Source organism: Podarcis liolepis, assembly GCF_965112155.1.
Source record: "Podarcis liolepis genome assembly, chromosome: 13".
Lineage (NCBI taxonomy): Eukaryota > Metazoa > Chordata > Lepidosauria > Squamata > Lacertidae > Podarcis > Podarcis liolepis.
This window is the reverse complement of record NC_139573.1, coordinates 5,913,679-5,941,159: the sequence shown is the minus strand read 5'-3', so window position 1 is coordinate 5,941,159 and position 27,481 is coordinate 5,913,679. Positions and strand designations below refer to the sequence as shown.

At 43.5% G+C, this 27,481-nt stretch overlaps 1 protein-coding gene and 1 long non-coding RNA gene across 8 annotated transcripts; one reads left to right on the top strand and one right to left on the bottom strand.

Moving 5' to 3' along the window:
• Positions 1 to 81: 81 nt before the first annotated feature.
• Positions 82 to 26,409, bottom strand: LOC310692077 (immunoglobulin superfamily member 1-like). Of its 7 annotated transcripts, none has more exons than XM_083472581.1 (14): positions 25,910 to 26,409; positions 19,672 to 19,710; positions 18,676 to 18,984; positions 17,165 to 17,461; positions 16,238 to 16,534; positions 14,609 to 14,905; positions 11,155 to 11,451; positions 10,504 to 10,815; positions 9,741 to 9,842; positions 6,990 to 7,011; positions 5,686 to 5,730; positions 2,965 to 2,993; positions 1,709 to 1,866; positions 82 to 913 (listed from the first exon to the last, which is right to left on the bottom strand). In XM_083472581.1, exons 2-14 carry the CDS (start codon positions 19,685 to 19,687, stop codon positions 785 to 787), a joined length of 2,310 nt encoding a protein of 769 aa, XP_083328707.1. In that variant the 5' UTR covers positions 19,688 to 19,710; positions 25,910 to 26,409; the 3' UTR covers positions 82 to 784. The 7 variants fall into 7 exon arrangements, 5 of the variants coding, with proteins under 5 accessions (XP_083328707.1, XP_083328706.1, XP_083328704.1 ...); XM_083472580.1 differs by lacking the exon at positions 25,910 to 26,409 and adding an exon at positions 22,633 to 24,059; XM_083472578.1 differs by lacking the exon at positions 25,910 to 26,409 and adding an exon at positions 20,365 to 20,915.
• LOC310692275 lies at positions 2,987 to 4,297 on the top strand. Its single transcript, XR_014518705.1, has 2 exons — positions 2,987 to 3,611; positions 4,063 to 4,297. It is a non-coding gene; the product is annotated as an uncharacterized lncRNA (long non-coding RNA).
• Positions 26,410 to 27,481: the final 1,072 nt, after the last annotated feature.

The following is a 27,481-nucleotide window of genomic DNA, read 5'->3' as shown; positions in this document are numbered from 1 at the left end:
TATTTTGGTTTTGAGGCAGAATAATTAAAAGAGAGCACCGTCCACCATGCAAGCCCCATAGACATGAACAGGTGCTGGTAATAATAATATAATAATAAATTTATTATTTATACCCCACCCATCTGGCTGGGTTGCCACAGCCACTCTGGGCGGCTTCCAAAAGACATAAAAATAATAATAAAACATCAAAAAATTAATAGTAACATACAGATCCTATATAAAAAGCCACAATAGCTTTAAAATAAACAACGTATATCAAATAAAGCAATACTCAACAATCCATTAGGATCCAACACTAAACAGTAAAATTAAACATCAGCAAATAATCTAGCAGTTCACACTTATCAATTACAATAAGGAATTACTAATCTATAAACAATAAAATAACGGCAGATCACAATGCACAAATACCACAAAACGTACAAAATCATGTAAAAGGGTCAAGCTGAGCAACAAGGACACACAACTTATAAATTTATTTTTAAAAATGAACGAAAGTCAAGAGCTCTTTATCTGTAAGATGGGGATTCTCCTAACTGAGGTCCAGTAACTTGATATAGCAACCCAGCTGGAATTTCCTTTACCTGGTTGAACTGTGTGTGCCCCACACCCACTCATTTCAATGGAGGAGAAAAACATTTGTGGGCTGGGCTGCAAGGCTCCCCATTCATTTCAATGGAACTTGTGAAAGAGGCTTTTCGTCAGTGGATCAGGCCTTCGTGGTTCACAACTCCACTGGGGAACTCTCCTGTCCTTTTGGGCTTCTAAAAATGGCCACCTTGTTTCATTTCACAGTGAAGGTTTGGGTTTTCAGAATCTGGGATGCGTCTGGCTCCTCCGAGGGTCTGTCGTTTTCTTCCAGGAAGAATGTGGAGCAGGGGAAGCTGAGAAGCGAGTACGTTGCATCAATTTCCTGGAAATAAACAACAACAACAGTAAACCGCCGATCTGATCAGGTTGCGCCAGCCACTCTGGAAATGCAAGGAAAGAGCTATAAGGGAGAAGGATGAAAAGCCCATGGAGACAGAGTGTGGATTTGAACTTCTTGGATCATTCTTTGTCTAGCTCCTTCCCTTTGACCTTACCGCCTTGGGTGACCCTGCTGGGAGTATGAGATTCCCGATGGCTTCGCTCACAAGGGTCATAGGAATGTGCAAGCCCACTCACCACAATAAGGTGACGATCCAGCGAGTGAGTGTTGAAGCAATGATTCTTCAACATCAACTTCGCTGGACTGGTCATGTTGTGCGGATGCCTGATTATCGTCTTCCAAAGCAACTACTCTATTCCAAACTTAAAAATGGAAGGCGTAATGCTGGTGGTCAACAAAAGAGGTTTAAAGACTCTCTCAAGGAAAATATTTAGGCAAATAAAAAAAAAATGTAATATAAACACCGACAACTGGAAAACACTGGCCTGCGAGCGCTCCAGTTGGAGAACAGCCTTTACCAAAGATGTCATGGACTTTGAAGACACTCGAACTCAGGACGCAAGGGAGAAACGTGCTAAGAGGAAGGCACACTTGGCAAATCCACACTGTAATCAACTCCCGCCCAGGAACCAATGTCCCCACTGTGGAATGACGTGTGGGTCCAGAATTGGCCTCCACAATCACTTATGGACTCATTGTTAAAACCGTGTTTATGGAAGACAATCTTACTCTGCTACGAGTGATTGCCAGAGAAGAAGAAGTGGGTTTGAAACTTACGGGGAATTCAAAATTGGCTCCAGAATTGGTGTCTTCATCTGCCTTCTTCATTTCTAATGGATGCCTGGCTTTTGGCATGGGGCTTTTGGCTTTTGGCAGGATCCCCCAGTCTTCGCTTGCTGGCTGCATCCAGCCAGGCACATTCCTTTCTTCGAGATCTAAGCATTAAAACCAAGGTGGTTAACACCTACATCCTCCCATCTTTAACCCAACACAACTTCCTTTTACCTGCAAGTCCTTGGTTGGCCTGTAGGCAGAGCTCCTTTTCGCAAAGTGAAGGTGATTTTTTTCAGCAGTTTTTTGCTTCACCCACGTTTTGAGGCACGTGTCCGAGTGCTTCCCCCCTTTTTTTGCTCCTTTCCCAGGGAAAACCCTCTCTTCCACTCTAAATCAGAGCAAACGTCAATCCAGAGAAAACCTGAATTGCTGTTTGCGCCAATTAAGCACTAAAGAGCAGTTTTCCCTGGTGGCGGTGGGGAGCAGCAGGACAATAGAAGGTGTGGATAAGCTCTCCTCAGCAGTAAACAACGGATTTTCCTCATTTTAAAAAATAAATGTTATTAAGGTTTATAGAGAAAAATAAAAAACTTAATATCGTTCCCCTTTTTTAAACCAAATCAAAACTTTTATCTAGATACAGTGGTACCTCGGGTTACATACGCTTCAGGTTACAGACGCTTCAGGTTACAGACGCCGCTAACCCAGAAATAGTGCTTCAGGTTAAGAACTTTGCTTCAGGATGAGAACAGAAATCGTGCTCCGGCAGCGCGGCAGCAGCAGGAGGCCCCATTAGCTAAAGTGGTGCTTCAGGTTAAGAACAGTTTCAGGTTAAGTACGGACCTCCGGAACGAATTAAGTACTTAACCTGAGGTACCACTGTACAATGGAAACACAGAAAAGCGAGGGGAGGGGAAGAACTAAATAAATAGAGAAAGAAAAAGAAAGAAATAACAAAAGAATATTAAGAAGTCCCAGATGCTGCAACTGTTCCTCATTGGGGAGTTGCAATTCACCTGGTGCATCCTGGGCCACAGGTATAGTGGCAGGAGTGCCACCTTTTCCTTCAATAGCTGGAAGACAGGCAGAAATTCAACAGGTGTGTTTCCTCCCAACATGGAAGAGTTGCAGGAAATGCTTCACTGCTTTAATGTCTGCCTGTCCCATGGCTCTTAAAGACACAGGGGACCTGTCAGAAAAAAAGCCTTGATCCTTCTCTGGAACCCTAATAAGGATAGAAAGTTTAATGTCTTACTTACTTGTAGAGACTCCAATGGGGTCTTTGCATCTGCAAGACAGAACAAAGGTTTTAGCAGGGGGTAGAAGCTGCAGGAAATCCCAAAGAGGTGGGAGCTACTGGGACCGCCAACCTTAAAAACTGGCCCTGCTCCTCTGCCTTCAGGAGCAGGAGGAGGTTAAGCAAACTGAAGGACGTTGTCCTCTTTCTATGCTTTTCCTGATGGAAACATGCAGGTGGGGACAGATATACCCCTGGTTTAAGTCATTCACATACTGTCTTCTGTTTTATATTATTTACTACAAAGCCTGATGACTAAACTCTTTAGTGATGAAATGTCGGATTACCGGAATAACGTCTGAGCACTGAACCACTTGTGGTATATCACAAGTGGACTCTTTATTACTGCGTTTGCAATAGTTCAATATAAAATCTACTTTGGGAAGAGAAGAAATGAGCACTGAACCACTGATATATTGCAAGTGAACTCCTTATTTACGGTGTTTGCTGTTGTTTAAGATAACATCTATCTGGGAAAGAAACTACTTTTTGCCATTTTTAGGGACGTTTATTGTTTGTTTACAGACAGTTGCCTTTTTGGTTTCAGGAGCGGCCTGGCATGCAAAGTTTAGCAACGGAAACTTTGTCCTGGGTTACCCCACTGTGGAGGTATGTTATTGGAAAACTTGCTTAAGTTCTCTATGCTGCACTGCTGCTCAAAGCACGGGAGCAGCGCTAGTGCAAAAGTGGCGACCTATTTGTTGTGGGACGTAATCCATTGGAGTAGTCAAGTACAACATTCCTTGTTTTCCTAGAGTGGACACAGACAGGAGGACGTTACTCCAGCCAGGAAGACTTCCTGTCACACCTGGTCTGGAGCATCCTTCCTTTGCGTGTGACCAGGTGGATGGGCGTGGCCCTAGGAGACCCTGTAAAAGGGCCAGCCACGCAGCCATCTTCCTCTTTTGATGCCATTTCTTCTCTTGGACTGCACTGCTGGCTCTCTGCCACACTGTATCTGTTACTGCAAGCTAAAGCTTTCCTTCAGGGATCATACTGTGAACTGAATGTGAGTCAACTTTTCATTACTTATAAGACTCTTGTGTCTTCATTCTTTTAGGAAGGAATCAAAGGGGTTTTACCAGGAACATACTCCAATCTGGGCATGCCAGATTGGATTGCTTAAGCAAAGAGATTCAAATGATAACAGTGTGGAATGAAAAGGGGGCCTCTGAGGGGGACTGCGCGGAAAACAAGAGACGAATGACAACAGGAAGAATAAAATTTCTCTTGCATGTTAACATACATATGGATTTGTTAAATACGATTGAAAGTTTCATACCAGTGACTGAGATGACAAGATAACAGATTAAGATCGGAATTATGATATTGGGAACAAACAAGAGGGGAGAAAGTGGGAACAAGAAATAAAAAATTTCTCCTGACCAGTCAGAACATGGGAGGTCTCTTTAAATTATTTAATTCGGAATGTATAATTGGCTTTATTATTTGTGTTATGATGTGGCAAGATTTGATATGTTATTAATTGGAATGCTATTAATGAATAATAAAAACTGTTTTTTAAAAAGAGAGATTCAAATGAATCTGCAACTAGCTTCTTGCTGTATAGAAGGGGAATGAGCTCTGCTATATATATAAAACTCACTAGCCTGAATTAGGAAGGATAATGCCGTATTTAATCAATAGATCCTCTCTGACTCCCCACAACCTTCCCACATTTGTAACAAGCACAAAGGAATTTGCTGGATTGAGCCAAAGACTCATCCTGTCTGGCATTCTGTTCTCACAGTGGCCAACAGCCATGCTCTCCCCACTGCCTCTGACACAGCTGTTGCGTCTGAAGCCATTGGCAGCATGTTCCCCATAATTTTTTCTGAACATCTTTCAAAGCCTTCTGTGCTTGTGACATTACTGTATCTTGTGGGAACAAGTTTGTTTATATAGCTATGTGGGTCTGAATGAAGCACATTTAGGAGAACGTGCCTGTATCTCTTTTAAGCAGAGGTCTACTATTACATTTTGAAGTCCATCATGACATCTGCCACAACTGCACCCACAGAGGAGTCCAGAAATGTTGGCAACTTTCTTACCCCATTAGTGTGTGTGTGTGTGTGTGTGTGTGTGTGTGTGTGTGTGTGTGTGTCTCGCATACAGAACAACAACACACAGATTTTTAAAAGGATTACTATATAGTTCTGTGTGTAGTTTTAGCTTATAAAACAGACTGAGCTGAAATGCAGCCTTTGAATTAAAACTACCTTGCAAAGAAGTGTTACCATATTCAAACTCCTGGCTTTGAATGACAAACACCGTCAAAGAAAAGGAAAGAATCATCCTCTTTAATCAAATATTCTGGCACTCCAGCAAATGATTTAATTGTTCCTGCTTGGGGGGGGGGAGGCTTGAAACTGTGCCCTCCCTCCACTGATGTTGAGCTTTGCTGAATGTTTTGGGATTAGAGATGCCAAGGCCTGGAAACAAACAAACAAATAACCCCCCCCCCTCTATTTGTTTCCCAAACATTAAAATCCAAAAAACAATCAGGGGAAAAAGCTGGGTGTCCCTGCAGTTTATCCAGTCCCCCCACCAAGTCTACCCAAGTCTAGTTGAGATTTTGGTCTGCCGTCCAGGTTAGCTGTGCCTACCCTCTCTGTCCTCCCCCCTGCAAGATGATGGAAGATAAGAGAGGCACGCTAGAGGGGAACGCTCTGCTCCTTCCTACCGTCTTTTCAGGGACTGCCGAATGTCCAGTGTTTGCCAGTAGCTGCTGGAAAGGAATGGGGAGAGGAACTAAACACACAAAAAGCAGCTGAAAATGAAGAGGATGCTGGGGGCGGGGAGGACTAATAGGGTAATATACTGTCTTATCTCAAAGCAAATCCATTTGGAGACAGACCATGGCTTAGTGACAGAGCACGTGCCTTGCACAGCAAAGGTCCCAGGTTCTAGTCCCGGCATCTCCCGGTAAAAAGATCCAGGACACAGGACTGGAGAAGAGAGAAAGGCCCCTGAGAGCCTGCGGTCAGTCAAAACAGGTAACGGTAGAACAGGTGGCTTTCTTTATCTTTACTGGGAATTTGCTTGGAATTTGAACACGTGAAGCTTGATAAGGAACAAGAATTTCTGTCCTGTTAAAAGCCCACCAGGAAAGAAAAGCGTCAGCTCTCGTGGGATGGCCAGGCGAGACACTGGACAAGGCTTTTGTAGTTGCGGAGAAGAGGGCAGACTAAAGGAACAGCTTCTCTACTTAGCACATCGACTGACTTGCGGGTCTTGCTGTCACAGGATGTGGGGCTGCTGCTTATACAAAATCACAGGAGAGGTGAATCAGCGGCTGTTAAGGATCATGGCAGCAAATGGAAACCTCCAAGGTCAGAGGCAGTATGGATAGCTCAGTTGGTTAGAGCGTGGTGCTGATGATGCCAAGGTTGCAGGTTCGATCTCCGTATGGGGCAGCTGCATATTCCTGCATTGCAGGGGGTTGGACTACATCAGGCACCCCCAAACTCGGCCCTCCAGATGTTTTGGGACTACAATTCCCACCATCCCTGACCACTGGTCCTGCTAGCTAGGGATGATGGGAGTTGTAGTCCAAAAACATCAGGAGGGCCGAGTTTGGGGATACCTGAACTAGATGATCCTCAGGGTCGCTTCCAACTCTAGAATTCTATGATTCTACCTCTGAAAACCAGGGGAACAGGAATTAGGAATGGCCTTCTGGTGGGCTTCCCAGAGGCATCTGGCTGGCTACAGTTGGAAAATGGAGGCTGGGCCAAATGGATCCCCTTTGCCTTGTGCTAAAAAGCTCTTTTTATCTTCTTGCAAAAAGGTGGCTTTTTTTAGCAGCCACACCCTTGCAGCCTCTTGTCACTCCTGACTGCATGTCCCTGCTTCTGTTTTTAAACACACAGCAGCCCCGACTCCTCCGATGACCGGGGGGGGGGGGCACACAAACTGCAGCGTCATGTCCAACAGCTTGGAGGAAGCTGCTTCTGACAGCTGCCCCAAGTTTTCGTACTCACTCACCTTGCTGTGATCGCTCTCTTATCTGGGAAAAGAAAAAAAAGTTTGTGAATGTGTGTGACTCTTAAGCGAAGGAGACACAAAGACAGGGCAGTAGAGTTCCCACATTTAGAGCATGTGAGGCGCAATATCCTCTAGAATGCTGCACTTTACATTGCTTGGCTGGGGAACAGTGCTGCAACACTCAGAGAAGTGGGTGAAATTTCAAGGATGGCTGTTGTTTAGGGCTCTGAAGGCCAAGAGGCCACCATTTTGAATCGGAAACAATCTGAGAGTCTGCAAAGGTCTTACAAAGGCTGACAGGATGTGCTCTTTATAAGCCACTGTCTTTTAAAACCACAGAAGGTTTGAACCGTTTTCAATGGCAGCCCCATGAAGAGGGCATTGCAAACAATTTCAGATCTCTGTCCTGGACAAATAGATGGGGCTGCTCCCTTTTATAACCCTGCTTCTGTGCTTCTAACTGCAACCTGACACACAGAAACGGAACAGGCGAGGTTTCTCCTGATAAAAAATACTGATGGAAATAGCTTCTCCTGCAAATGCAGGTTTTGGTGTGTCTGGCTGTTGTTGAAGAGATGAGGACAAACATGAAGAAGGCAGAAGCAAAGAACAAATAAGAGGAGTTCTAACAGGAAGTAAAATAACTTGGTTTAACTGTATACAACTGGAGCGACGCACAAAGAAGGGGTTAAGGGAAAACAAGAACTGCAAAGAATATACAAAAAAATGGGGGGGGGTTATAAAAAGGAGAGATAGAGAAGAAAATACAGTTATAAAAAGGGGAACCAGTGAAATTTATAAAATATTAGTAGAAATGGAGGATGAAGAAGTGAGGCATCTGATCAAGACCTGCATGTTAAAATGAGCTTAAAAAAATATTTGCAAATGTTTGTATGTTTTATGCCAGGCATAAAGCAGCTGGCTGGGTGCTTTGGCAGATGTTTATCTTCCTAAACAGGGCCCCTCTGATCTATAGCAGTACTTCAGGGTTGTAAAAGGAAATTACAGGCTGGGAGCAAAAGGTCACACTGACCATACAAATTACAGAATACAATCAAGCTGCAAAACAAACAAACAAAAAAAACCACACTAATTAAGAGTTGGTAAATAGTGAAATTTATTGTTTATACCATGTGCCTCCCATTAGATTTGAGCCACATCTTCCTAAAGTTAAAGGGCAAGAGCTAATAGAAACAGCAGCTGGCTAGGAAAAGGAGTTGTAAACTAAAGAGGCTGCTTTCGAAACTGTTTTTATTAAAGTTCCTTTTTTACTTTGAAAAGGCCTTTCCTTCTAAAAATCTATCTATGTTATGTATGAAATATATTGGCTTAAATGTAATTATGCAAAGGATTTAGAAAGTAAGAAATGTTAGATTCTTATGTTAGATTCTTATTTCATTGATGGTGTGTGAGAAGGTGAACCCAAGATCTCTGTTTAAGATAAAAATTAAAACCATTAGCCATCTGTTCTGGAGTGAAAGGGCAATAGGGCAAAGATGATCTGATAATTAAGGTGCCTGGTCGAGGCAAATGTAAGATATATGGCTACTTGGTCTGCCATTTATGGATAGAAGGAAATATAGCTCTTTGTCTCCCATAAAAGGTAATAGGAAATGGGTGTATCTTTTATGATTGGTTCTAGCAAACAGCCAATAGGAATTTCAACCAGGCTGATTGGACAGAGGCAGCCAAAGGAGGAGCAAGGGGGCTGGGCTGAGGGAATATAAGTGCTGGCCATCAGGGCTGGAGTGGGCAGAGCTTTGGTATCCATATAGCACTGTGTCTCTCATTTATTTGTCTGACAATTAAATTATTACTTTAATTTCTCTATTGCTGCGTTGAATATTTCATTCCAGCTAAGCGTTAACCACAAGCAGGGTGCTACAGAAGATCAATTAAAAGAGGTGTGGGAAAAGGAGACAGCATGGCAGATAGTCACAGCTGGGGGGCGTATGGGAGAAACATTGAAAATGTTGTCATAAGAATAAAAGAAAATTATTATAAATTAGTTTGGAGATGGTATTTAGCATCAGTCAAATTAAATCAAATAAACAAGGAATATTCGGTGCTATGTTGGAGGGGATGCCAGGAAACCGGGAATTATGTTCACGTGTGGTGGGGATGTAAATATGTACAATTTTTCTGGCAAAGGGCATTTAAGGAGATAACAGAAATCACTGGGTTAAAGCTGACTGAAAGTCCAGACGTAGCATTATTATCAATTTACGATGGGCTGGAAGGTTCGCAGGCTAGGAAGAACTTGCTCACAAATTTATTGACAGCTACACAAATTATTATAGCTAGGAAATGCAAGGGGAAAGCAGAATATAAAATGGAAGAATGGGATAAAGAGGTGTGGGATATAGTTATGAATGATAAATTAACATGTGTCATTAAGGTAAGACGGGGAATATGCAGGAGAAATTATTTTGAGGAGATATGGAGGGTGTTTGTAGAATTTGTACTGTTAAAACGGAAAGGGGTCAAACCATCGCAAGAGGTGTTGAAATTTTGGAAGGTTGGATAGTTGCAATGGAATTATCTCGGTGGTGGGGTGCACATTTCCATTGTTATTTATTTATGATTATTACTTTGTCAAAATAAAAAAAAATGAAGAAGGCATGCTCTGCATAAGCAGTTAGTGATATTTCTGGCTGTGACAATTCCACCAGGTGTTATTTCCCCCCACATCTGCATTCCTCCTGGGATGTCCACCTCCCCAGGCTCAGCTTCCCCTGCCTTGCCAAATACCTTTGTGCTTCCTCCTATAAATACAGACAACAAACACCAGGAGGAGGAGACATCCGCCGGTGCCACATCCAATGGCCAGTGGGAGAAGAAAAGGATATGAACCTGCAAGAGAATTGCTGTTGATCAGAACGGGTTATTGATCAGAGAACTAGTCAATTGTTACAAAACGAAGACTTGGCTAGTATCTATGAACTTTGCTGCTCCACATATTCCCCTCCTTGGCCATTCTATCTTCCACCCTTCCTCTTCCCTCCCTGGTCTCTGAAGGTCCATTGATTGTCCCTTTCTAAATATTATTCTTTCCAACCATCCATATTCTGTAGTTATAGGCTGCCTTTCAGGTCGGCCCTCTCAAGCGGAAGCATGGCAACATCATAAAATTCCTATTTTATCACCTAAAACACAGCCACGCATGATAAAATAACAGTACAGTACCATAAGATTAAAAGCAATACCACCAGACAAAAAAAATAATGGTACAAAAGCAAACAAATCAGGCAGCAGTAGCACTGCTTCCATTTATTTTTGTAGGGTAAAAATAATATTCCGCACTGAGCTGAATCAGGTGGGTTATTTACAGTGCAACCCTTATTTGTTTATTTATTTGGATATTTTGCTTCCTTCTAGTGCAACTGCAGCACTCAGGGTGGCTTATAACAAATATAAAACAATGAAAGAGGAAGGAAGGAAGGAAGGAAGGAAGGAAGGAAGGAAGGAAGGAAGGCCCTTTCTTAAAAATAACAGTCTCATGAGAGGGGCGTACCTTTTTCTGAATCGTCCTTCTTTTGGTCTGTGGTTGATTTGGGATCACAGCAGGAGGGGGATTTCCTGCTCTCCTGAGCATAGGTGCTGCTGGTTGAGGTTCTATAATGCAGACTCATCTGCGAAGAGCTGGACCAGGAGGTGCTTGATGCAAGGAGCTTTGTGTGTGTTGAGGGTGTTCTTGTGATGTAGCGAGAAGAGCTGGTTGATGAAGTTGCCAGTGTTGACTTTCTAGGTGGCCTGGTTGTGGCGGCAAAACTCAGAACAGCCTGGTCAGGGGTGGAATAGGTAGGCATTGTGGAAAATGGTTCATCTGCAGAGAGAATCAAAGAGAATCCCAAGGTCAGAAGGGGTCCCCATGCGACAACATCCCTTGTATGCTCCTTGGGGCAGGCACCCTGCCTTTGTTTCCTCCAATGTTGTTCTGGCAATGCATTTCAAAGGCAGACTAGAAACAAGCAAGCTGATAAATAATAGAAGAAAAGAGGAGTTTGGAAGGACTATGAAATTATGGGTGATCTTCGAATTCTGTACATATTCTACTAACAAAATTATTCCCCCTATTCCTCGCCTGTCTAACCTCTCCCAAACTCAGCCCACCTTCCCATTTCCCCCTCCAAGAGACCCATATTGCAAAGAAAGGCCTCCTCACCCAATACCAAAATCCTGATGGAGTTGCTCTCTCTGGATGGGAACTCTCGCCCTGATACCACAATGTGGTACTTGCAGGAGTAATCGCCACCATCTTGAGGAAGAAGCAGTTGTATATGTGTGAAGGTGTTCAGAGAGGAGGGGACATTGATGAGTTGCAGTTGTCTCTTGTCCTTGAAAAACTGGATCTTTGATACATCACGGCTTTCATAAGCTGAACATCTAAGCTTTATGGACTCTTCTCTTCTGTAGCTATCCTTTTCTGGCGAAACAGTTAAGACTGGGGGACGAGGGTGTTCTGAGAAGGAAGTAGAAGGAGCACAGAGAAAGGAAGAACAATCTTTGTTAAACACCTCTGTTCCAGGAATTTGGAGCATAACCATCCTACAGTTTAATTATTTTAACAAAACAGTGGTACCTTTGTTTAAGAACTTAATTTTTTCTGGAGATCCATTCTTAACCTGAAACTGTTCTTCTTCTTTTTTTGATAAATTTTTTATTGGTTTTTCACATTTTATAAAGACATAACACACACATAAAAGACAAAGACAAAAACATGTATAATTTCAAAGATCTTACTTTCTTAACTTTGGTCCTTGACCTCCCCCCACCCCCCTTCATACATCCCAATTCCCATAATTGTGTCAGCAAGTTATTATTTTCCCTTCTTATCATGTTAGTATTACATCTTTTATAAAAAATTAAATTCTTTTCCTAAGTTGGACTCAGATTCCCTTCCATCGATTTCCCAATTTTTATGAAATATAAACATATTGACTGAACCCAAAAGACATAAGTGGTTTTTTTTGTTTTTTGTTTTAAAGTTCTGTTTCCCCCCCCCCTCCCATCCCCGGTTTCCGTCCCTTCCAACTATATGTCCAAAAATAACAGTTCTTAGCCTGGATTCCTCACATCCGAGGCCTTCAAGTCTCTTTCAGTCCCTCTCCACCGGTTTTGTTGGTAGTCCTTCATGTTGGTCTTCAGATCTCGAAGGAGTTCTGTCCCAATCAAGCCAAATTTTCTTCCCACAAGAAAACTTAAAGACAACTGCTGCAAAAGTTCCACCAATCCTTCATATTCGAAGTCAGAATGGAGGCCCCAATCATATTTCTTCTTTCTTTTAAGTTCTTGAATTCCAAGTATTCCAGGGGCCTCCTCCTTCATCTTTCACTTCTTTTGCAGATTTATAATCCATGTAATCCAAGGGTCTTCTTGTTTATAATCCACTTGTGTAGGCTTCTGGTTGGTACTTTCCATCTGTGCTCTCTCCTTTGCTTGTTTTGTCTCTTTCACTTCTTGCGATATCTCTTCCAGTTCGGCTGCAGGTTTTTTCTCATTCAATTCCTCAGTACATTCAGCAGAGCTGCTTATTCCAGAAGTCAAGGTCATAAGTTGTTTATTCATTGCAAGACTCTGCTCTTGTAAGATTCCCACAAGGTAAAATGTTCTTTCTATCTCAGCTAGTAAATTTCCATCCGCAGCCATTGTAATGTCTCAGAGTTCCCCCTAGGGGGAATCTAGTTACTTAGTAGTCTTTTCCCAACAGTCCTTTACCTCGTTTTTTGTTTCTTTGTTTCCAACCACTTAAGTTCAATTGTATCACATTTAGTCCAGAGAGGTCTTAAATAACAAGCTTTTTCACTTTAAGTTGTCCGTTTGACAGCTTTTGGCAGCTGTCAAACTCCTTTCCTTTTCAACAGGCTCGAAGACAGGGCGCTCCCGGGCGCGCGCGGGGGGGGGGGGTTGCATGCAACGAAAGAGAAACTTCTGAAAATCCACTCTTACACTCCAGCTCAAAACTTCTTTTGTCAAATCGTGAAAGTTAATGTCTTTTTAACTCACCCCAAAAGGGTAGGCTCTCCAACTTAGTTCTCCTGCTATTGCTTCAGATCGTCTGCAGGAGGGGGGGTGCGGACTTCCCTTTAACACATCCCCCGGTCGTACCAAATTCGTAGAAATATATTTTAAAGTCCGAATTCCAATCTACTCACGGGTTGCTTCTTTTTCGGGTCCGAATTTAAGGAAGAAAGTCAGCGCTCTTCAGCCATGGCACACGGCTCCGCTCCGCTGGGATAGCGGTCTACTCTCAGCACCACGCCGCTCTCCGTACCCTCTCCATAGCCTTTAAAAAGGCTCTTCGTGGGTCGGAGGGGGCGCTTAAGGTGCCCACCGAGTCACCAGGTCCGCAGGCATCCGCGCCTGCGGTTTTTAAGGGTCTCCGCGTCGCCGTCGCGGCAAGACCCGTCCCCAGCGGAGCCGATTCCCTCCGGAGCTCGGAGGGAATCCGCCATTAGCTGTTCGCGCCAACCCGGAAGTCCTAACCTGAAACTGTTCTTAACCTGAGGTACCACTTTAGCTAATGGGGCCTCCTGCTGCTGCCATGCCGCAGCCGCGCGATTTGTGTTCCCATCTTGAGGTAAAGTTCTTAACCCAATGTACTACTTCCGGGTTAGTCTGTAACCTGAAGTGTCTGTAACCTGAGGTACCACTGTAGTCCCTCCAGTAAACCTTGGGATCTGTGGCTCTGGGTGGGGTCTTGGAATCTCTAACAGAGAATTCCTGTCAAGCTTCAGGGAATCAGCTTCCTCCCCCCCCCTGGCAGAAGATAAGCAGGACAAAGGGAAAGGAGTCTTCTTACCAGTTATAAGCTTTAATGATCACAGAGAGAGAACAAACAACACATCTCTCCTGGAAATGGAGGTGCTCCCAAATAAGGATCACACCCCCTTCCGTCACTCCTATGTCTTGTAATCTGAGCTTGTACCCTCTGTGCTTTCTGTTCTGACACTTTCTGAGCTCATCTTGACCTTGGGCTGAGCAGAGGAATGCTGTCCAGAGACTGTGAATCTGTTAACCCTCTCTCTCCCAGTGTTTCTTCTTCTAGCTGTTCCCCATCCAGTATTTCCCAGCTCCTGCCTTCTGAACTATGTCCCTCTGCAAACCATGCTTCCACATTTATGTCTTCCGAGTTCAGTTTGCACGTCAGGATGCGCAGAGGAAAAACCTCTTCCTTCTCTGAGTAACTACAGCTGCCCATTCCCCACTAATGAGATGAGAGCTTCCAAGTTCAATACAGTTTGAGATTTTAAGGCACTTCTTCTTATACAGTGGTACCTTGGTTCTTGAACTTAATCCGTTCCGGAAGTCCATTTGATTCCCAAAATCATTCGAAAAGCAAGATGTGGCTTCCTGCACTCAAGTGGAAGCTGCGTCAGATTTTTGGCTTTTGAAAAACGTTTGAAAACCGGAAGATTTATTCCGGGGTTTTCGGCATTCGGGAGCCGATTTGTTTGGGAGCCAAGCCGTTCGACAACCAGGGTACCACTGTAAATCATAAACACTTGATTGTCACCTTGGAAAATAACCAGGCTGACATTTCCCATGTTCCCCACACCCTGCTAGACACGGAGACCTTTTGGATCTCCTCCATCAGCATGCAGAAGAAACTCTCTCACCTGTCACGATTACAGAGACTGGGGAGCTCATTGGGGACTGGATCATCTGTCGTGAATTCTGCACCCAGTATAGGCACCTGTATACTCCAGCAGTATTTTTATTCACAGGGAACGCTGCATAGGGGCCGCTTCCTTGATCTGGCAACACCTTGTAGTTCTGATCGTGTTGTTTCTTGTAGAAGCTGAATCCTGCCACGTTCATTTCCTCAGGAGCTGAACAGGTCAAGGTAACCCGTTCTCCTGGACTGTAAACAGGTTCCTGTGGTTGCTGAAAAAGATCAGCAGGTGGGAAGGACGCTGGGTTCCACAGGAAGCAGAGGGAGAGAAGCATCCAAAGATTTAGGGAACAACGTAAAAGGGAAAGGTTTTCTGTTTTCTCACAATTTCCTTTCTAAGACTGACACATACTGTATGTTTCCTTCCACTTCATTAAAGGATTTCTACCCCGCTTTTCATTTGCAGAAAGTAGTCTACATAATAACAAATAATTGGAGAGAATAAATCTGTGAAAAATAATAAATAATCACAACGGCTAGTATAATATTAAGGTCAGAGAAGGCCGAAGGGGTAGGTATTCAGTTCACCCCACGGTTTCTGCCCGCCTGATCTCAGCAGGGAGAGCATTCGGTAGGTAGGAATGGAAAAGGATCTCTGCAGCCCCCAACCAGATGGAGCTTTGCAGGCAATATGGTTAAGAGGAGAATCACATCCTCAGAATGCAGAGACTTGGATGGTCTATAAATGGGAGAAGTCAGGCAGTCCGTCAGATTACCTGCTCCTGAGCTGCTGAGAGCTTTATAGGCCACAATTGTCCCAGGTGTCAGGTACCCCCCTGAGCATCCTTGCTGCTGCATTCTTCACTAGCTGCTGCTTCTGAACCAATGCCGAGGGCAGAACATTAGAGCAATCCACTTTTTAGGTTACCTGTGCATGGATCATAGTGAATAGGCTGTGAAAGAGCAGGTGGACCTGGTAATATTATTACCCTTGTCACTCAGATGACTGAGCCTCCAAAACCAGGCTTGAACCCAGACTAGAAATAGTATCTTCCAATCTTCCATGATTAAACACCTTTAATAGACATTAATTCTTTTAGGACTCTCATTAATGGAGTGGAACAGCGGGTCAAGTTCAGCAAAAACATTTTCTTTTGAAATCCTTCCTAGAGAGCTGGACATCCTAATGATATCACACAACCTTCAGGGGATTAAAAAACAACACACAGTTTAAATAGCATAGATCCTCCCTGAAGAACGCAGGGAATTTAAGTTTTGCGAGAATGCAGAGAAACATCTTTGGCAATCTCTATAATCTCCATAAAATCAATATTGCCAAGATTTCTTGTGAGAAAACAGTGGCAGCCAACTGGCTTAAGTTTAGAAACAGACAGAAACCCTTTCTCCTCATTAATATAAAAAACAGTTTTATCTGTGTTTTATTGTTAACTTTACTATCTACATTGCTTAGATTTTGTTGGGAATAAGTGGTATATGATTTCTTTCCACAAGTAAAAAGAAAAAGAAAAAGGTAGCAACCCACATAAATATGCCAGATTTTCTGGATTGCCCTTAGTAAGATGAAAACAACTTATTGAGTCTTCAGTTAATGAACCAGCAGAACTTTCCTCACCCGTGATAGAAAACTCAATGCGGTTACTCTGTGCAGACAGTTGTCCTGCACTGCTTTCTTCCATGTAGGCACAAACAAATGATTTCTTTGTTTCCTGAAATTCTGCAGTGATTTCCAGGGTATTATTGAAGTCTTCTTGGAGTTTAGTCCACCCACGTTCTGCCTTCATTTCATAAAATAAGAACTTGGCTGCCAGCTGCCCTTCCGGGTGGGAGCATTTCAACGTGATCTGTTGTCCCTGGAGAAAGGACTGTCTTGGAGGGATGATGGACAGCTCTGGAGCTGGTGGAGGCAGAACTGCATTGGGGAAAGGGAAGAAGTGCAAGGGGAAAATGCCATTCAGCCCCTTCCCTCTTGTAGACCCTCATCCACAATTTTTTTTAATGAGTTGTTGGTTCAAGGTATGCTTGTTTAGTGCCAAGAATGCCTTGGACCTTCTTAGTTCTGCATTAAACAAATGCTACACACAGATTTCCACAATCTACTTCCTTGGGGTCACTATCATAATCACCTGAACAGCATTCCAATAATTCTATTCCATTAACTGGTGGAACTTTTCAGCAAAACCAATCAATTTTTGACAAACATAATTTCTTGAGAAAAGCTCACCTAAACAAGCATGTTTGAACCATGGGTTGCCAGATGTTGTTGGACTGCAATACCCATCAAGCTGCTTGGTGGATGACTGATGGGAGTTGTAGACCAATAATCTCTCTCCCCCTCAATAAGCAAGCAGATTAGTGAGAAAAGGAAATAGGACTTTGGGAGGACTACAGAATTTCTGATGATATTTGAATTTTGTACATATTCAAATTCTATTAAGAAAATTCCCCTCCTGTTCCTTTGACCAGCCAAACTCCTCAGTTTCAATCCAGCTTCCCACTTCAACTTCCAAGAGATCTGTATTGCAAAGAAAGACCTCCTCACCCAAAATCCTGATGGAGTTGCTCTCTCTGGATGCGATCTCTCGCCCGGATTCCACAGTGTGGTACCTGCAGGAGTAATCTCCATCTTCTTGAATAGCAAGGCGCAGGGTGTGTGTGACGTTGCTCAGAGAGGAGGGGGAGGAGGGCTTGACTGAATGCAGATCCTGATGGTCTCTGAAAAACTGGGTCCTTGATACATGACGGGTTTCGGAAGATGAGCACTTGAGTTCCACAGATTCCCCTCTTGTATAGACATCCTTCTTCGGCGAAACAGAGAAAACTGGAGCACGAGGAAGGTCTGAAAGGGAAGTTGAAGTTGTCTTTGTTTGTGATATATGTTTATAAAAATTTGTGAAGCCCTAATAAAAATTTATATAAAAAAGAAAGAAAGGGAAGTTGAAGGAGCAGAGAGAAAGGAAGATAAGTTTTTGTGGCTAGCTTGTTAAGCACTTCTGTCTCCCTGGAATTCAGAGCATAGCAATGCTACAGGCTTACATGGAGTAAGACTAGTTCCTATTCTCAGCTAACAGTTGGGATTTGTGTTCTGGATGGGGTCTAGGAATTTTTGATAGAGAATTCACTATATATAAGATTAGGGCTACAATCTGAGACTGTGCGACTTCCAGACCAATCCCTCCAGCACCTCTCCTTAATATACAGCTATATTAGAAACATAAACCAATGTTATAACACCTGTGCTCTCTCGCCTCCCCTAAGGAACCAGGAGGATGTCGACTTTGTGACTGTATTCAGGGACCTTGCTTTGTGTTCCTTGCACCTGGCAAAAACAACAGAATGGCTTGGGCAGAATCACCCAGATGGTTTAGACTTTGTGTGTATCATTCATTCACAAAGAGAATGTTCCTCACCAGCGATCGACAGCACCAGCTTGGTGAAGACAAGAATATTCCTCAAGCGCTGTTTCCCGCCATGTAAGCAAAGCCTTACACAGTTCTTCAACACTGGGTCACCAGATGTTGTTGAACTACAGCTGCCATCAAGCAGGCAGGGGCAGTGGCGTAGCGTGGGTTGTCAGCACCCGGGACAAGGCAAGTAATTTGCGTCCTCTAACCCGTGGATTTGTGCCCCCTAACACATGGATTTGCGCCCCCTAACCCTAACCCCCAGATGTTGCGCCCGGTGCGGCCGGCCCCCCTTGCACCCCCCACGCTACACCACTGGGCAGGGGAAGATGGGAGTTGTAGAGCAGCAACAGAATCTGTGCCCCCCAAGACTGAAGAACTGCTTAAAATAACCCTGCCCCTTTGCTACATCACATTACAGCTCATTTTCACGACAGACTTGAATCTTCAGTATTGTACTCTGTGGGCTTCCCCTAGCAACTATGATGGTGGCAGTTTTGTGACTATGCTGAGAGATCTTGGCCAGAGCTCCTTTGTTCTCTCTCACAGTTACAACTACCAAAATGGCTTGGGCGGAGTAGTAGCTATGATCCCCAAGCTGGCTTAGCTTTCGTGCATGCAATTCTGTCACAAAGAGTACGTTTCTCACCAGTGATGGACAGCACAACCTCGTTACTCAGCGAAGACAGGGAGAGTCCTCCTGAGCTCTTTCCCCCCAGGTAAGCACAGAGAAATGTTTTGTTTGTTTCCAGGTATTCTGTGGAAACCTCCATGATATTTTCCGCCTGTCGTCCATACATGACTGGTTCACCTCCTCTCTTTTCATAGAAATAGAACCCCGTTGCCCTCTGTCCTTCTGGCAGGGAGCATATCAATGAAGCCAGTTCTCCTCGAGCAAAAGTGTTGTGTGGAGGTGAAAGAGACAGCCAAAGGCCTGATGGACGTGCAGTCACAGTATCTGTGGAAATAGAGGGAGATACAATAAAAATACAGTTTGGCCAGTCCCTTAGGATCTCCCCATTGCATTAGAAGATTCATGAATCCCTATAACCTTCCACGATACTTCAATTGCTGCTTCGGATTGACAGTCCCAACCCATCCCATTCCACCCTTTATTCTAATGCCTCTTAAACTCAAAATCAGATTTTGAAAATCTCTCTCCTCTCTTCTCCCCTCCAAAAAACCCCATTTGGACCTGGAAATCCCAGACCTGTGCTTAGAAAGCAGAGCATGAAGGGAAGTGTGGGGGATCCCTTTAACTCACCATTCACACCCTTCAGGTCTGGGACTTCAAGATAAGGGACAAGATACAGAACAAATAGCCACAACAATATATCCACATCTAAATTTTGTGATGTGTTCACACTGACAGTACAGTGGTACCTCGGGTTATATATGCTTCAGGTTACATACGCTTCAGGTTACAGACCCCGCTAACCCAGAAATAGTGCTTCAGGTTAAGAACTTTGCTTCAGGATGAGAAAAGAAATCGTGCTCCGGCAGCGTGGCGGCAGCAGGAGGCCCCATTAGCTAGAGTGGTGCTTCAGGTTAAGAACAGTTTCAGGTTAAGTACAGACCTCCGGAACGAATTAAGTACTTAACCTGAGGTACCACTGAGTACTTGAAGTTACATTAATTGGATTACCTGCAAGGGCCGTCATCCAGGAAAGAGCAAAAAATGAGGCTGAAAGAGAACAGAGGAGAAAAATGTGATGCTTAGAAATATATATATATATATATAACGTTTTTGGCATCATTTCAAGTTTCATAATCTGGACTCCTAAATAGCCTCATACACATTTTTTCTCTCCCAAAGCAATATCCCTTAATCTGATGCATTTCTGGGGGTTATGTTCACAAATATATGGATTTATAAGCACACTTTACCCCCAGAATATTCTTTATTTTAAAATAATAAAAGTATCGACAACAACAGCAGTAATGATGATGTAAAAAGAACTGTACAAACTGCTTTGATCCATGGTCATGGTGGAAATGAAAACCCCCATAAAAATTGTGAACCATGCAAGGGTTAAGATGTGTCAATCAGTCCTTCACAGATTGTGAACAAGCTACCAGCAACAGGTTTTTATTAGATTTTATTTTGGTATTTTTGCAGGAAAGGTAAAGGTTAAAAACAGCCAACTTTCCCATGCCAGTGACATTGTGTGGATGCTGTGAAAGATTTGCCTGAGACATGCTCATCCCTCCCTAAAGACCCACAGAGGCAGAAGATTTGAGTAAACACAGACAGTGGAAACTGGGAAGGGAAGTGTAGATAGGTGGCTCCAGAAGAAGGAAAAGTGTGGGGTTGGAGGGGAGAAGAAAAGAGTCTTACCCAGGAGGACAAAGAGACGGCTAATTTGCTCCATGCTTCAAAGATGGGGTTTAGAAGAAGCAGCTTCAGCAGCAACACTGAGCTGATGCATCTGCAACAGTAATCTTCTTTCCAAACACACTGAGAAGAAACACAGTGGCGCTGCTGAGTATTCTGGGTGCGCCACTGGTGTCAAACGGGGCTGACCACCAGGGTGGCCTCAAGAAGAGTTCCCAGCATGCCTTGCAGCACTGAGCTGCTCTGCAGAAGCTGTCATGGCCACTCTCAAATGCAGATGTGGAAGCTGAGAGAAATTGGGTAACTGATAAAATGCTGAGCATGTTAGCACCTACCATAGGGAACATAGGGAAGCTGGGGCTTTTTAAAGTCAATGGGGGATGACAAAAGATCTTTGAAAAACACAAACACTCATTTACAGTTATCAAGCACAATATACACAGCGTCACACCGGATGGAGGCGCAGCTATTTCGCACAGGATGAAACAGTCCTCATGCTGGCTTGTGGTCCTCGCTTTCTCTTTTGTGCTTATTTTTGGAAACTGGTTTTTTTGGGGCAGCTCTGTGCAGTGACGTGGAGGAGAAGCAGAGGAAGGGCTTGAAAAAAGTGTCCTTGAAGCCAATGCCTTTTACACGGGAAAAGAGGCAAGGTTGGCAATCTTTCTCCACTTCCTAATTTCACTTCTCATTTCATTCCTCTCTTCCCATTAACCATGGCTTGCATGTCCCCGACTGAGAAATCTCGGACAATCTGCCTCAAATTATCCCCTTCCCCTCTCACAGAGTCACAAACCTGAGGAAACCCTTAGCAAATTACAGCGCCCTGAATTCTTGGAAGGAAGGAATGTTCTTCAGATGTGATTTATAAGTTATTCCAGACTAAGTTCCTGGAATAAGAAAGCTTCAAACATTTGCCTCTGACAATGTGATTTTTTATCTATATATATATATATACACAAGTCTGTAAGCAAGTCCTCCACCCTCTTCACACCCCCAAATGTCAGCTTATTTGATGCAAAGCATGTTGTAAATGCTTGTGGTCTGGCCTGTGGCCAACAGCTCTTGACCACCGTCACATGTCTTGTCTTATTCATAGCCTTTCTCCCACTTCCTCTGGCTCTGGGGCTGTGAAAAGTAGATTTTATACATGCACCTCTGCTACACCCAGTCACCGAATGCTCAGCCTGTTTAGTGTGGCCCATAGAATCCAAATTTCTAGAATTTTCCACCCCAGTAGGGCAGAAGGTTCACGGGGCATGAAGGACTTGCTCACAAATTTACTGAGAAAATTATTCTAGCTAGGAAGTGGAAGGGGCAAGCAGGATATAAAATGGAAGAACGGTATAAAGAGGTGTGGACTATAGCTATGAATGATAAATTAACATGTGCTATTAAGGTAAGACAGGGAATATAAGAAATGATTTTGAGGCGGTATGGAGGGTGTTTGTAGAATTTGTATTGTTTAAATGGAAAGGGGTCAAACTATCGCAAGAAGTGTTGAATTTTTGGGAGGTTGGATAGTTACAGTGGAATGATCTCGGTGGTGGGGTTGCACATTTTTATTCTGATTTATTTATGATTATTACTTTGTCAAAAGAAGAATAAGAAAAGAATTCTAGAACTTGAGAGTTGGAAGGGACTCTGAGTCCAGCCCCCTGCAATATAGGACTTTTAACAAAAGGATCCATGACAGACACCCATCCAACCTCTGCTGAAAAACCTCAAGAATGGAAAGCAAAATACAAAAGAGATCTTTAAAGACTCTCTCAAGGCAAACATTTTTAAAATGTAGTATAAACACTGACAACTGGGAAACACTGGCCTGCGAGGGCTCCAGTTGGAGAACAGCCTTGACCAAAGGTGTCCTGGGCTTTGAAGACACTCGAACTCAGGACACAAAGGAGAAACGCGCTAAGAGGAAGGCACGCTTGGCAAATCCACACCATGATCAACTCCCGCCTGGAGACCTATGTCCCCACTGTGGAAGGACGTGTGGGTCCAGAATTGGCCTCCACAGTCACTTACGGACTCATTGTTAAGATCATGTTCATGGGAGACAATCTTACTATGAGGGATCAGCAAAGAAGAAGAGGATGACCCTCTGTCCTGGATGCTTTAGTTGAGATTCCAGCATTGCAGGGCCTTCCAACGCTACAGTTTTCTGGTTATATGAGATTGTACAGAAAATGGACAAAAAGAACGTATTCCTGTACGCAACAGCAGCGGCTAGAATAGTAGGGGCAAACAAAATTGGAAATCAGAAAAAAATACCTGAATTACTAGAATGGTGAGCTAAAAATTGTGAATTTGCGGAGATGGCAAAACTAGAGGCTGCTCTAATCAAAAAACTTACAAAGAATGGGAATGCATACAGGGATATATTGGTTTGGTTTCAGAGCTTAAATTTAACATGCAAGAGCCTGAAGGACGCAAGGATACAAGAGAACATTACAATACAAGCTGGAAAACGAATTTAATAGCTGTTAACACAACAGTATGCAGAGAAGACCGCACATGGGTGAAGGGAAGTAACGGGTATAGAGGGAGGAAAGTATAAGGCAATAATTGGAAAACTGTAGAGGACAAATACGCGATTTAGGAGGTCAAGAACAAGGAATTAAAAGAAGATTTAAGTCAATGAATAGTAAAATAAGGAAATTTGAGAAGAATTTAGTACAAATGAAAACATGAGAGTCGTGTTATTGCTTCGGTCTGGGTTTCTTTTGGTTGTAAAGTTTTCTGTTGTAAAGGTTTATTTTGGTTGTAAAGTCCTTTGTTGTAAAGACTGTACATTAAACAAATTACTAAACAAACAAGCAAGCAAAAAAGAAGAAGAGATTGTACAGAAAATTAAACTCTGCTGAGCGTATTTCAGGGGCTCCTTAGGCCAATGAATTGGGAAACTGAGGGGAAAGAGAGGCAAATGTGACTTCTTCCACGCTGAGGGAGAAGACCAGGAAAACCGGAAGAAGCCCCCGAATCTTCTGTTTGAGGCAGGAGGGGAACCCCAAGCCATCCTCTGGCCAGGGACTCCCCTAAAACCCCTCATGGGCGCCTGAGGGAATTACAGGAATTAATGGATTTCAGATTGTGGCTGCTTAGGAGGCCTCCGGATATGAGGACCAACCCTTCTTTTTCCAGACTGCTTCCTTCCACCCACACAATCAAGAGCCTATAAATTTTATGAAATAAATCAGTTGCCCCTGGGAAGAGGACAAGAAAGAACTTTTTGAATCCCCACGAAAGAAAGAAAAGGCTCATGAGGGAGCAAGCGATGGCCGCCTTCCCTGCCTTGCCAAGGCTCCCCTGAGGAGAGAGGGGGAGGGGCGGCTCTTCCAGCACTTTCTAGGGCCTCAACCTCGGCCCTCCAGATGTCTCGAGACTACAATTCCCATCATCCCTGACCACTGCTCCTGCTAGCTAGGGATCATGGGAGTTGTAGGCCTAAAACATCTGGAGGGCCACAGAGGCTGAGGAAGCCTGTTCTAGGGGGAGGAAAAAGGCGGGAAAAGGCCTCAGGCTTCTGCTCAGTTTCTTCATATCCCGGCCTGTTCTGAGGAGAAAAAGGGTCCCCTTTCTGAGGAAAGTGTCTCATTTCGGAGGAGAAAAAGCATCTCCTCAGGAACAACCCATTTATTTTATTCATTTATATCTATACTCCTCTTGTTTGAAAAAAAAGAAGATGCCTCAAAGCAGTTTACAAAGGAGAAAGCAGTAAAACTGAGAAAGATTCGCAGGTGTACTTTGAAACATACAAAAGTTGGAATGCTCAAATAGATTAAGATTTCCTCAGCTTTCCGTCATTGCGTTCCTTAGGTTTACTCTTACTCCATTGTTTTGTTTTTGTTTTTTTAAAAATAATATTTATTGATAGTTTCAGAATAATAGAAAAAAGAGAAAAAATAAAAAACACTAAAATACACTACATAAAGAAGAAGAAAAACACACAAAACTGCTCAGTTTCTTCATATCCCGGCCTGTTCTGAGGAGAAAAAGGGTCCCCTTTCTGAGGAAAGTGTCTCATTTCGGAGGAGAAAAAGCATCTCCTCAGGAACAACCCATTTATTTTATTCATTTATATCTATACTCCTCTTGTTTGCAAAAAAAGAAGAAGCCTCAAAGCAGTTTACAAAGGAGAAAGCAGTAAAACTGAGAAAGATTCGCAGGTGTACTTTGAAACATACAAAAGCTAGAATGCTGAAATAGATTAAGATTTCCTCAGCTTTCCGTCACGGCGCTCCTTAGGTTTACTCTTATTCCATTGTTTTGAGGATGGGTTATAATAATGGACAGAAGCCATAACATAAATTGGTAATTGTGCAGGCGATGGGCAGTGAGAAGGGATGAGTGAATTTTGAAACCAAAGTTGGAAAAGTTATTGTACTGAGAGCAGCGAAGGAGGGAGGAAAAAAAAGGAACGTCTGAGGGGTGGGAAGTCAGCTTTTAAATCAGTATTAAATTATTATTATTATTATTATTATTATTATTATTATTATTATTATTTGTGCCACGCCCACCTGACTAGGTTTCCCCAGCCACTCTGGGCAGCTTCCAGCATATATAAAAACACAGTAAAGTTTTAAACCTTAAAAAGCTTCCCTATACAGGGCTGCTTTCAGATGTTTTCCAAATGTTATATAATTGCTCATCTCCTTAACATCTGATGGAAGGGTTCACAGGGAATGAAGGACTTGCTCACAAATTTTAATGACAGCTGCACAAAGTATTATAGCTAGGAAGTGCAAGGGGCAAGCAGAATATAAAATGGAAGAATGGGATAAAGAGGAGTGGGATATAGCTATGAATGATAAATTAACATGTGCTATTAAGGTAAGGCAGGGAATATGCAGGAGAAATGATTTTGAGGAGATATGGAAGGTGTTTGCGGAATTTGTACTGCTTAAACGGAAAGGGGTCAAAGCATCACAAGAGGTGTTGAAATTTTGGGAGTCTGGATAGTTGCAATGGAATGATCTTGGTGGTGGGGTGCACATTTTTATTCTGATTTATTTATGATTATTACTTTGCCCCCAAAAAGAAAAGAATTTTAGAACTGAGTCCAGCCCCCGGAAATACAGGAATCTTAGCTAAAGCATCCATGACAGACGGCCATCCAACCTCTACTTAAAAACTGTTGTGTATTGAGTTAAAGGATTTTATATCTGTATTATTATTGTCTGTATTTGCATTAGGGTAAAGTAACTGCCTTTTGGTTCCAGAGGGTACAGCTACTATTGGTTCATTTAAGCTGCTGTATTTGGATCCTCTGTCTTATTGGTTTCCTCCAAAAGGCAGGACTGTGATTGCCTGATATTGTTCCCTCCAAAATGTATCCTTTCTAGCTAGTTCCCTGTCCTTATAAATGTAGCTTTCCCCTCCTCAGTCTTGAGTCTTGTTTGCTTTAATAAAGAAGTGTTACTAGAGAACTGTCTCCAGCATATTATGTCAAGAGAGCTGAAATCAAACCCCATGTCACAACAAAAACCACCAGTGAAGGAGAATCCACCACCGCCCAAGGGTGTCCATTCTACTGTCAAACAGCTCTTACCCTCAAAAAGTTATTCCTGATGTTGAGTCAGAATCTCCTTTCTTGTAACTTGAAGCAGTTGCTTTGGGTCCTACCCTCCAGAGCAGGAGAAAACAAGCTTGCTCCATCTCCCAGCACTTTAGATATTTGAAGATCATCTCCCTTCTCAGTCTCCTCTTTTCCAGCCTAAACATACCCAATTCCCTCAAAATGATTTCTCCTAAGCCTTGGTTCCCAGACCCTTGATCATCTTGGTTGCCCTCCTTTGCCCACTTTCCAGCTTCTTGATATCCTTCTTAAATTGTGGTGCCCAGAACTGGACACAATACTTCAGGTGGAGTTTGACCCGGGCAGAAGAGGGTGATACTATGAGCTCCCTTGATATGGACACTGTACTTCTGTTGATGCAGCCTAGAATAGCATTGAGGGATGTGGGTGGCGCTGTGAGTTAAACCACAGAGCCTAGGACGTGCTGATCAGAAGGTCGGCGGTTCGAATCCCTGCGACGGGGTGAGCTCCCGTTGCTCGGTCCCTGCTTCTGCCAACCTAGCAGTTTGAAAGAACGTCAAAGTGCAAGTAGATAAATAGGTACCACTTCCGTGCGCTGCTCTGGTTCGCCAGAAGTGGCTTAGTCATGCTGCCCACATGACCCGGAAGCTGTATGCCGGCTCCCTCGGCCAATAAAGCGAGATGAGCGCCGCAACCCCAGAGTTGGTCACGACTGGACCTAATGGTCAGGGGTCCCTTTACCTTTTTTTTAGAATAGCATTAGCTTTTCTTCTTTTTCTTTTTCTGCCGTATGAGCCCGTTAACTCATGTTATGCCTGTGGTCTACTAAGACCCCTAGATCCTTTTCACATGTACCCCCGGCAAGCCAGATTCCCCCAGCTTATACAGTGGTACCTCGGGTTACATACGTTTCAGGTTACATACACTTCAGGTTAGACTCCGCTAACCCAGAAATAGTGCTTCAGGTTAAGAATTTGCTTCAGGATGAGAACAGAAATCGTGCTCCGGCGGTGCGGCAGCAGCAGGAGGCCCCACTAGCTAAAGTGGTGCTTCAGGTTAAGAACAGTTTCAGGTTAAGAACGGACCTCCGGAACGAATTAAGTACGGTACTTAACCCGAGGTACCACTGTACTGATGCAGCTGCCCAAGTCAGAACTTGACATTTGTCCTTATTCAAATTCTAGCAGAGCACACAGCCACACCCACAACCAAACTCACAAATAAGGCTCTAAACAGCTCAGAGAAGCAACCAGCCTTAATCCAAAAGACACAGGCTCACTCTCTTCAGTCTCCTCCGCCAATCCCTCGCAAATGCCCTTGTTTAAAAGTCCTCCATGCTGCTTAGGTTTCTGACTAGCTGATGCTTCAGACACCAGAAGGATCTATTGGAGACGCTTTTGCTTTCACCTGCTGGTTGGCTGAGGTATTGAGAGTCTATTTTAAATTTGTCGCTGCTGCCACCTGTTGCAGAGTTTATGTTGCAACACTCTCACAATTTGGCATCTATGTTGGAACAGGCAATCTCTCAGATTGTATCCTTGGATTAACCTTGAGCAAGGCCAGAGGACATAAGCTTCCAATGGC

Coding starts and splice junctions, on each gene's coding strand:
- LOC310692077 (XM_083472578.1), bottom strand. CDS start 20,398: ATGGAGCAAATTAGCCGTCTCTTTGTCCTCCTGG. Junction 19,711..20,364: donor CCGTCTCTTTGTCCTCCTGG/GTAAGACTCTTT, acceptor GTTCTCTTTCAG/CCTCATTTTTTGCTCTTTCC. Junction 1,867..2,964: donor CCCCATTGGAGTCTCTACAA/GTAAGTAAGACA, acceptor TTTAATGCTTAG/ATCTCGAAGAAAGGAATGTG.